This window comes from Epinephelus lanceolatus, chromosome 4 (assembly GCF_041903045.1).
Source record: "Epinephelus lanceolatus isolate andai-2023 chromosome 4, ASM4190304v1, whole genome shotgun sequence".
Classification (NCBI taxonomy): domain Eukaryota; kingdom Metazoa; phylum Chordata; class Actinopteri; order Perciformes; family Serranidae; genus Epinephelus; species Epinephelus lanceolatus.
The window spans coordinates 49076803-49088397 of NC_135737.1; the positions used below are offsets into that span (position 1 = coordinate 49076803).

An 11595-nucleotide genomic window follows, 5' to 3' on the forward strand; every position below is an offset into this window, starting at 1 on the left:
AAAACAGACCACAGCAGACCAGTAAAAAAAAAAAAAACGTTTATTGTGACAGTAGCAGGAAGTGTTCAGCAGAGTTTCCTCATGACCACTGTGACACCTGAGTGATGTCATCACATTACATGGTCAGGATCAGTCAGTTCAGTTCAGTCGTCCTGGACACCAGCTGATGAAGCAGACGGAGGTCCAGGTAAGACTGAGGGTGAAGTCCAGCAGGAGAAGCAGAGTCACAGACAGCAGTCCAGGTCCTGGTCTCAGTACTGGAAGCTTCTCTTGGTTTGGATGTCATCCAGGATCTGCTGCAGCTCCTCGTCCTCAAACCGACCCTCCAAACTGAAAACACAAACACTTCAGTCACCATGGTAACTGGACCCGGCTCTGATGACGTGATTTAGGCCGTGGTAATATAATTTGGCCATCATCTGCATCATCATACCCCCGTCATAACCCCATCATACCCCCATCATACCCCCGTCATAACCCCATCATAACCCCATCACACCCCCATCATAACCCCATCATACCCCCATCATACCCCCGTCATAACCCCATCATAACCCCATCACACCCCCATCATAACCCCATCATACCCCCGTCATAACCCCATCATACCCCCATCATACCCCCGTCATAACCCCATCATAACCCCATCACACCCCCATCATAACCCCATCATACCCCCATCATAACCCCATCACACCCCCATCATACCCCCATCATACCCCCGTCATAACCCCATCACACCCCCATCATACCCCCATCATAACCCCATCACACCCCCATCATAACCCCATCATACCCCCATCATAACCCCATCACACCCCCATCATAACCCCATCATACCCCCATCATACCCCCATCATAACCCCATCACACCCCCATCATAACCCCATCATACCCCCATCATACCCCCGTCATAACCCCATCACACCCCCATCATACCCCCATCATAACCCCATCACACCCCCATCATAACCCCATCATACCCCCATCATAACCCCATCACACCCCCATCATACCCCCATCACACCCCCATCATAACCCCATCATACCCCCATCATAACCCCATCACACCCCCATCATAACCCCATCATACCCCCATCATAACCCCATCATACCCCCATCATACCCCCGTCATAACCCCATCACACCCCCATCATAACCCCATCATACCCCCATCATAACCCCATCATACCCCCATCATAACCCCATCATACCCCCATCATACCCCCATCATAACCCCATCATAACCCCATCATACCCCCGTCATAACCCCATCACACCCCCATCATACCCCCATCATACCCCCATCATAACCCCATCATACCCCCATCATAACCCCATCATAACCCCATCACACCCCCATCATAACCCCATCATACCCCCGTCATAACCCCATCATACCCCCATCATACCCCATCACACCCCCGTCATCATACCCCCGTCATAACCCCATCATACCCCCATCATAACCCCATCATACCCCCGTCATAACCCCATCATACCCCCGTCATAACCCCATCATACCCCCGTCATAACCCCATCATACCCCCATCATAACCCCATCATACCCCCGTCATCATACCCCCGTCATACCCACACCACACCCATGTCATATGCCCATCATGCCCCCACTATACCCCCATTATACCCCCGTCATAACCCCATCATACCCACGTTGTACCCACACCGATGTAGGTATGATGGGGTCTGGGTGTGAAGTAGACGGGACTGACCTGGGGATCAGGGCTTTGGCCTCCTCGGCAGCTTCAGGACACAGATTTGCTAAACTTGCCAACTCGAACTTGTGGAGCTTCTTCTGCAGGAGGAGGCTGAAACAGAGAGGCCGGTCCGTCAGAGATTCAAACAGGTGATCCCACCCTGTAGGCCGTTAAGGTGAATCAGAAAAAGTCTCACAGAAACTGATTTCCGCTCCGACATCTGGGGACTACACGATCTTTACATCATAAAAGAGATCGATACATGTTCAGCTAATCAGCGGGAGTTCGTAGCTCATAACCCCGCAAGAGTCCTGTGATCAGGGTCGTAATTCGGCACTTGTTCCGTCTGAGCGTAATTATCTGTTCTGCCTGAGCATAATGAGATTTGGTACGCGAGTGGTGTCACGGCCGTCACGTAATCGCGCTACACCAATAAGGTACCCGCATTTCGTGTCGCCATGGTTTCATTCAGCAGAGGAAAACAGACCCGGAAGTCCTCAAAAGTGAGCAGAAATGAGCTGAAACAGCGCTATTCACATCGCCGTGTCCATGAAACACAATGAGACAAATAGACAATAAGGTGAACTAAGCAAAAATGTCTTAAAACACATTTGATTCAATACCTGGGCATAACCGACATATTATTACATAGACAACATAGCTACGGAAGACGAGAACGGCCATGTATTTTTTGTGTGTGTGTGTGTGCACTGTTATCTCGTGATAACGACTTATTATTTTGTTATCTCAATATAACAAAGATTGTTTCCTGTGATAATTGTCAAGTCTGATGATTGCACACTGGTTAATGTGATCGTCTTGATTTCAGCCTACAAGAGTTGCTGTGGTCCTGCCAGATGCCTCCTGCTGCTGCTGTTATCATTAGTCACACTTCTGCTGTTATTACGCCGGTCCGATTAAACGCCGGGGCGATTATTTCCTCATTCATTGCCTCAAGGAGGGACAGCCCTGTAGGCAGGGCACCGACCTGCACCAGGCCATTATCAGAATCAGAAATACTTAATTGATCCCCTAGGAAATTATTTATGTTACAGGTGCTCCTTGCAAGAGAGGAAAGATACATGAAAATATAAGAAATTTAAACAATAGTATTAACAAATATATAGTTAAATAAACAGGAATTATTAACAAACATAAAAGTAAATATATATAAACGTAAATATATATATATATATATATATACATATATATATATATATATATATATATATATATATATGTGTGTGTGTGTATAGTAAGCTGAACAAGATTATTTACACAAACAGAATATGTAGCCTACAGTCAGGGTGAAATGGGCTTATTGCACAAGTTACATTAGATTATTGCAGTGTGTGAAAAAGTCTTGGTTACAGTTCTTGTCTAGTATGTTTTTTAGTGCAACACTACCATATAATGTAGGCGTGAGTTCTTGTACAAAAATCCCTAAACGTTTAGAGTGGGTCATTTTTTTCGTGTACACGGGTTTCACTGCTGGGTGGTGCTATTGCATTATACTATAAAGCCCCAGTTACCTGAATAAGAACCGAATGGGACATTTAACCAATGGTTACAGGCCGCCACACCGAAATATCGCCATTCCGACGGTCCGCCATCATGAATTCTGGTCCCTGAGTCCTGACAGTAAGCTATGGCGAGCCTGTAGAAGCTGTATTCCTCATGCATGTCAGCGATTTTCATCGGGGACGCACGCGAGTAATTCAGGCTGACATGACCTGTTTTTCAGCGAACTCTTCTGGTAATTTTATTAAAAGGCATGGCATATAGGTCCACAGTAACTTATTATTATTATTATTATTATTGGGTCTGATAAGAGTGGGCTACAGTGAGTACAGGGCCATTAAATCACAGCATCGCGGTGAGAGGACACGGAATTGTGTGCGCTTTTACGCACGCGGGTGTAGGTGATCACGGATATTTGATGTGGGAAAGATGTAGCCAGATGTATTACCTGTACCTGTTGACATACGTGGTTGTCTGTCCGTCCGTCCGTCTGTAGCACAAGTCATGTGTGCCATTTCACCACCGACCCGTGCGTAAAAGCATAAACAGTCCCTCAGTCCTACAGGCAGGGAGAGGGCAGCTCGCGAGGGCTGTCCCTCCTTGAGGCAATGAATGAGGAAATAATCGCCCCGGCGTTTAATCGGACCGGCGTAATAACAGCAGAAGTGTGACTAATGATAACAGCAGCAGCAGGAGGCATCTGGCAGGACCACAGCAACTCTTGTAGGCTGAAATCAAGACGATCACATTAACCAGTGTGTAATCATCAGACTTGACAATTATCACAGGAAACAATCTTTGTTATATTGAGATAACAAAATAATAAGTCGTTATCACGAGATAACAGTGCACACACACACACACAAAAAATACATGGCCGTTCTCGTCTTCCGTAGCTATGTTGTCTATGTAATAATATGTCGGTTATGCCCAGGTATTGAATCAAATGTGTTTTAAGACATTTTTGCTTAGTTCACCTTATTGTCTATTTGTCTCATTGTGTTTCATGGACACGGCGATGTGAATAGCGCTGTTTCAGCTCATTTCTGCTCACTTTTGAGGACTTCCGGGTCTGTTTTCCTCTGCTGAATGAAACCATGGCGACACGAAATGCGGGTACCTTAATGGTGTAGCGCGATTACGTGACGGCCGTGACACCATTCGCGTACCAAATCTCATTATGCTCAGGCAGAACAGATAATTATGCTCAAAAGGAACAAGTGCCGAATTACGACCCTGATCGGGGGGTGGGGGGGGCCTCACCTGCGCACAGCGGTGATGGTCTCTCTGTTCTTGAAGCGGCTGAAGCGAGCCGTGTAATTCAGGGTCTTCATGAAGACCTCGGAAAGTTCCTGTTCGTCCTCGGCGCTCTCGTTCTGCTGCTTTCTGTGTTCCAGCAACATGTGGACCTCCGAGTTCAGCAGAGTCTCTGCGTTCTCAAACTCTGTCACAACAACAACAACAACAACAACAACCAATCAGAAGAGCCGGCGACCATATTTGTAGTTCTGCAACAGTTTAAACACTGTAGCCACCCACCGAGGGAGGAAATACTTACACAGTTTTACTTTGTGGTGACAGAGTACTTTAACGATGTGGTAACAGAGTACTTTAACGATGTGGTAACAGAGTACTTTAACTGTGTGGTAACAGAGTACTTTAACGATGTGGTGACAGAGTACTTTAACGATGTGGTGACAGAGTACTTTAACTGTGTGGTAACATAATACTTTAACGATGTGGTGACAGAGTACTTTAACGATGTGGTAACAGAGTACTTTAACTGTTTGGTAACAGAGTAGTTTTACTGTGTGGTAACAGAGTACTTAAACTGTGTGGTAACAGAGTACTTAAACTGTGCAGTAACAGAGTACTTTTACTGTGTGGTAACAGAGTACTTTTACTGTGTGGTAACATAGTACTTAAACTGTGTGGTAACAGAGTACTAGATATAGTACTACTAGTACTTATATATTTACCGTGACAGAGTATTTGTACTGTGTGGTGTTATTACTTGATCTACTGAAGAACTTAAACTTTGACCTTTTACTGAATTAAAAGAATAAAACTTACTCATGTTAAGGACAAAGATCATGAACACTGTGTTTTATTGGATGAAGGGAGATACCCCACTGTAGGCTTATCCAATGTTAAGAAAACGGTTACTCTTCCTGTCTCCTAAGTGGGCGTGGTTAACTCTCCCTCCAATCAGAGCCTGCTCCCCCCCCCACCACCACCACAGTGTTGAACAGAGGCTCTGTGGATGTCTGTGTATGTGGATCGAGAAGCAGGTGGAATGAAAATACATTCTTCCTATTATTGCAGCCTATTGTTGCACAAAGCTTGGGCATTTTTTATTTATTACTAGCGGTAAATAACTGTTTGTAAGCTAACTGTGATTTTACCCCCTGTTTATCAAGATCACAAGATCTCGCGAGAACTTATTTTCTGAGACGGACAGGGCTCAAACAAAGTTAATTTTCTCTTGATCTTTGCGGATGAAAAATGCAGCTTTAGTGTCAGAATGTTGGTAAGATGTGTGGCTTGTGGAAAATGAACCCAATATTTACTTTAGTGACTACTGAGTGAAAGAATTGACCATAAATTGTGATCACGTTCATTTTCCTCATTGACGACAATACATTCAGAGCTGCCGCAAGTCTCCTACGGGGGCGTGGCGCTGACGTCACTGAATCAGGAAGTGAGCTGAGTGGGGTATCTCGCTTCATCCAGTATCTCTGGCAGGAATCAGTTATAAATAAAGTTTCATTGACGACAGTAGGAATCAGTTATAAATAAAGTTTCATTAACGACAGTAGGAATCAGTTATAAATAAAGTTTCAGACCGACCTTTAGGAAACAGCAGCTGTGAAGCATCTTCTTCAACATCTCCGACATGAGCAGGAGCCGCGCCGCCTCCCGCCGCCATGACACCCCACAATACCGGCTAACGGCTAACGGCTAACAGTCACCAGAGAGGACACCAAACGGCGGACGGTAACGGCTACAGTCGGTACCGGAGGTTCACCACAGAGTCCCGGAGAGTCCCGGCGGTCTGACGATGGTCTGTGCGGCCTCAGACAGTCTAAACTCACGGAGTCAGTTTCAGCTCGGCGCCTTTCAGCTACACAAAAACACCAACTATCATTTCCGTTTCTCAAACCAATCACATCCGCCTTCAAAATAAAAGCAGCAGCAGCCCACAGCGCCCTCTGTCGGACACCGTACAGAGACTTAATGACACGCAGTTTGGAAGAACAGGATAAAGTTTCTTAGCTGTGACTTGGTCTGTTGTTCGAAACCTAGATAAGGGATTAAGCCGGGACATGTTGGTTATCCTGGCTTAATTTAGCGTTGATTCTGTTGTTTGAAAGCAGAGGCACATATGTTGCCATGGAGATTTATTCTGTGCACTTAGCCTGGTCCCAACCAGGTTAACAACCAGGCTTAGTTTAGCCTGGTGCCTTATCTGTCCAGTCAGCTGTCACTGCAATCGGAAATCAATGTGTTTTACCGTCATTTCATGTTCTTATACGTATTTGCCTCATTTTTGAACAAAATACATTAAGCCTACAATAATAATAAAAAAAACAAACATTTAACATTTAAAACATTCATTTTGTCACAGCCCAAACATACTTTGACATGCACATATCTTTACCAATAAAATGATTAATTGTTGGAATAAACATACAAGTAGGTGTATTTGGCATTAACACAATTAGTGGTTATTAGGTTTCATAACTGTATGACCTTCCCAAATTATATTCCCACTTAACTGGACCAATAACTCCAGTGTAGTACTTTACATCAGTGAATGAAAACATGAAGATGAAACCACAATATTATTTGACCTCATTTTATTTAAATGAAAAATACTGTAATCAGTCACTGTCTGCTTTGAGCTGTGGAGAGAAAGAGAGAAATAATATTGATTAATACATTGCATCACAGTCATGCTTACAATGTGCATTAAAGTCACTTACTTCTTTCTGTAGTTTCTTAATTTCCAAGTCCAGTTTCCTTAAGGTCTTTATTTATTTGTCTGTCAAGCTCCATGTCCTGCAGCTTCCTCTTTTCACAGTGGAGCTTGACATCTGCCAGTGCTCTCTGCTCCCTCTGATGACTTGCTTTTATCTTAAGCAATTTATACTTTTTACAAAAACAAAACATGAAAATACAATCCTGCTGTAAGCAACTATTTAATAAGAGCTGCAAAAAGCAGCTATTTTAACAAAAAAAACCTTATTAAGGCAACAATTGTAACTAAAAACGTGCTATAAAAAAGTATGACAAATAATGTGATTAGTCACTGTCTGCTTGGAGCTGGGGAGAGAAAGAGGAAAATAACTGATTAATTGTGTCATGCTTACAGTGTGCATTAAAATCACTTACCTCTTTCTCTAGTTTCTTAATTTCTAAGTCCAGTTTCCTTAAGGTTTTTCTTTTAATTTGTCAATTTGTCTTACACTGCAAGACAATCCAAAGTCAGACAATCCACATAACACCACTGGTTGATTAATGCATGAATAAAATGATTGATTCCATGTACAGTAGTTCTATACTGGAATAATGTACCTTGTATGAAGAGGGCGGTTTCCCCCCCTCCCTCCTCATCATCGGCCTGCTCGGTTCTGATCCAGGGCGAGCTCTTCTGCTGGTGTGAAATCAGCAGTTGGTTCCCGAGTAATATTATATCTACTGCTCATCTTTAAGGTGAAGTGTACAACTGTTCATTTGTGAAAGGAACTTTAATTGTAATTTTGACAGATTCATTTGCGCCGCAACTGTATATTTTTAGCTGACTTAGGCATTCAGTCGGTCCGCAATTGTTTGCCAGACATTTTCTCTCTGCTTTATTATCGCTGCAGTGTTTCCTTTCTTCGTTTCTTATATGTTTTACCTCTTCACAAGTGTCCATGATCAGGCGCTGCTCACTGGGTGAGAAGTATGTGGCACGCATCCTCTCCATTGCTGCATCGGCGAATCTGTGGTCGATCTCGGGGTCTATTTAAGAAAGCCAAGGACGCACACTCACCTGAATAAGTTACACCTGGCTTGACAAAGCCGCGTCTCCTCAGCCTGGCTTGGTGTTCGAACAGCCAATGAAGCCAGGATGGACTTAGGGGAATTTGTCCAGCCTCGCTTTTCCACTTATCCTGGATTGGTTTATTCTACTTTTGAACAACAGGCCCCGGGACTCGACCCTGGTGCTAAACACTGACTCACAAACACATACAGTGCACATCTTTTTTTTTTTCTTTTTTTTTGTCTTTAAATTTCGTATTACAAAACCAATCAATCAGTGCCAACAGGTACATGAGTCATTTTACAGACAGGTAAATAAACGTAAATAGAAAACATGTAAAAAAAAACCCAAAAAAAAACAATACAACTACATTACACCATAAATACATAATAAAAGTAAAATATAAACAATAATTCAAGAAAAACTATTAAACTGGGAGCACAGATCCAAAGTTTTAACAGCCTTCTTATTCTTTGCAGAGGATATTGTTTTAAAATATAAATCCATTTCTTTTTTTAAAAACAATAAAGAGAGGTTTTGTACGGCTACATTTACATTATGAATATAAAACTTGGCAATAAAAATAAGATTAATTACAAAATACTCTTTTCTTGTAAGAAGGGTTCTTACAAAAACAAAGAATACATTTTCCAGTAAAAGTTACAAATTATATTCTCCAAGATGAATCCACACGTCTTGCCACAGTTTATGGGTATGTATTCATTTCCAGAGCAGATGGACAAGAGTGTCAGTATGAGAATCACAGAAGGCACAACTTCAGTCAATATCATTTATGAATTTAACAAAAAAGACCTTACTGGATAACAAAGGCGATGATTTTAAACAACACTTCTTTAACCTTACTGAGCAAAAAGAATTTGTGGGAGAGTCCAAATCTTTTTCCAGCATAGGTTATCTACACGGCTATTCCAAACGGCTACACCAGGTGAACCACAAGCAATATCATGTTGAAACAGAGCACGGATCTCACTCTTGTTTTTACAACCTGAGGAGTTAAAGCACACTTTTACAACTGGTGAGTCAGTTACATCAACAGAAGCAACAACATCTGTATCTGAAGCTGATATCAAAGTACAGTTTTTAAACAGCATAGATACACCGGATGGGATCGCATCAGAGACCATGTTTATAGCGGGGTGGCAGAGCTCAGTATTTTTCTAAAATCCTTCATCTTTGTGATAAAAGCACCAAATTTGTCAGATGTGTTGACAAATACATTTAGAATAAATCTGGATGTTGGGGCATCAGAAACTCGCCCCCTGGTGTCCAGAACAGGTGATTGAGTCCTACCTGCCCATGGACCTATCCTGTTAATTGGAACCACTCCAAAATGTAATGGCCTCTAAGTTGGACCATGCTACATGCCTCCACCACATTTTGTGAAAATCGGTCCGGCAGTTTTTGTATAAATCTGCTAACAAACTAATAAATTGTTCATTTTTGTGATAAAAGCAAATTTGGTTCATTTATATCTTAATATACTGGAATACCCCCAAGCTGCTGTTACCATGGTTTCAGCACCACAAATATAATGTAGAGACCAGTTAAAGTGAAAAACATGTTTGATTCTAATGTAGGACAAGACATCCAACACAATGGTGAGATTTCGAGTTATTTATGAGGCCATTTCACAACGTTCAGTGAACATACTTAACAGTTACACTGTAACACTTTGAACATATGATCTCTAACTAGTGCGGCGATCTGCGGCAATGTGGAACCTTAATAACGCAGCTGGGTTTACAACAACGCCTCGAATATCGTGAGACAAGAAGAAAAAAAGGGGGAAAACATTCATAGGTCACAGTGTCACCATCACTGTGATCAGGAGGACATGGAAGTGGTTCTTTGAAAAATAGACATCTGATTTTGTAAAGTATGTCTCTATTGTTCCATATAGAATATCGGTGCAGTGAAAAATTGTGCCTGTATATCACAGACCATGCAAACAGTGCTTGTCTGTGAAGTTAGAAAGACACACAGGAATCTTTTCAATGTTATAACTGCACGCTTAATCCACCAATTTCAGAGAATATATAATTGGGAATACAGTTCCATATTGAATCTGGACTTTTTAAGAATTATTGATCCGGTTAATCTTGAACTTGTTGTTCAAAGGGTTGAAATCCAGAAAATTTAGGTCCCATTCTCATATGTATTCATAATGAATGATTTTTTTATGTAATGTTTTATTTTCCAAAAACAATTTGAAGAGTAGCTGGTCTATGACTTTGAGTGTTTTATTATCAACATGTAGTGAGAGAGCAGCGTGTGTTAGCCTTGAAATGCCCCCGGCTTTAGTTGTCAAAGTTCTACCTTTCAAAGATAGATCCCTGAGAAGCCACTGATTACATTCTCTTTCTGCTTTTTCTATGACTGGGATAAAGTTGAAAGTACTTCTAGTTTTTTGACACTTGTTGATAGAAATACCCAAGTATGTCACATGTCTTCAATAGGAATGTTTGAAATTGAGCCAAGTTGAGCTGAGTCTTTGACTGCTAATAATTCACGTGTTTACATTCAAGTATTGCCCAGAAGCTTTAGAGAATAGCCTACATGAATAACATCAATAGCACAATGTATTTGAGCAGAATCTTTAAAAAAAAAAGTAGTGTCACCTGCCAGCTGGCTAATCATGATTTCTTGCTCTGCTATTTTAATGCCTTTCAGGGTGCTTGTTTTAATATGACTGGATAAAAGCTGGGTGACGAGGAGGAAGAGGTAGGGAGAAACCAGGCAGCCCTGTCTGATCCCTCCTCTCACATCAAATCTTACAGTGTAGATCATCAGGTCTCTGACTGTGACTGATCTGTGTCACTGAGGAGGTTCTGTCAGGTGGAAGTGACGTTTTAATCCACTACACCACATGTTTACTGTGTTTACAGCAGTCACCGTGGTACTTTTTATAGTATTGCAGGACTTAATGTAGTATTCTATTTCATACAGTGGTACTCAGTGTAGTACAGCAGTATGTAATGTAGTACAGTAGTATGTAATGTAGTGCAGTAGTATGTAATGTAGTGCAGTAGTATGTAATGTAGTACAGTAGTATGTAATGTAGTACAGTAGTATGTAATGTAGTGCAGTAGTATGTAATGTAGTGCAGTAGTATGTAATGTAGTACAGTAGTATGTAATGTAGTGCAGTAGTATGTAATGTAGTGCAGTAGTATGTAATGTAGTGCAGTAGTATGTAATGTAGTACAGTAGTATGTAATGTAGTACTGTAGTATGTAATGTAGTGCAGTAGTATGTAATGTAGTACTGTAGTATGTAATGTAGTGCAGTAGTATGTAATGTAGTGCAG

The 11595-nt window shown here is 41.9% G+C and overlaps 1 protein-coding gene across 1 annotated transcript; it reads right to left on the reverse strand.

The window, feature by feature from the left end:
• Nucleotides 1–22: 22 nt before the first annotated feature.
• polr2d (RNA polymerase II subunit D) lies at nucleotides 23–6396 on the reverse strand. Its single transcript, XM_078167433.1, has 4 exons — nucleotides 6090–6396; nucleotides 4503–4683; nucleotides 1734–1829; nucleotides 23–330 (listed from the first exon to the last, which is right to left on the reverse strand). Exons 1-4 carry the CDS (start codon nucleotides 6166–6168, stop codon nucleotides 252–254), a joined length of 435 nt encoding a protein of 144 aa, XP_078023559.1. The 5' UTR covers nucleotides 6169–6396; the 3' UTR covers nucleotides 23–251.
• Nucleotides 6397–11595: the final 5199 nt, after the last annotated feature.

What these genes read in the sequence shown, in the direction of transcription:
- polr2d (XM_078167433.1), bottom strand. Translation starts at nt 6,168, where the DNA reads ATGGCGGCGGGAGGCGGCGCGGCTCCTGCTCATGTCGGAGATGTTGAA. An exon ending in ACAGCTGCTGTTTCCTAAAG is followed by an intron (nt 4,684 to 6,089) that starts GTCGGTCTGAAA and finishes TTGTTGTGACAG; the next exon opens with AGTTTGAGAACGCAGAGACT. An exon ending in ACCATCACCGCTGTGCGCAG is followed by an intron (nt 1,830 to 4,502) that starts GTGAGGCCCCCC and finishes TCTCTGTTTCAG; the next exon opens with CCTCCTCCTGCAGAAGAAGC.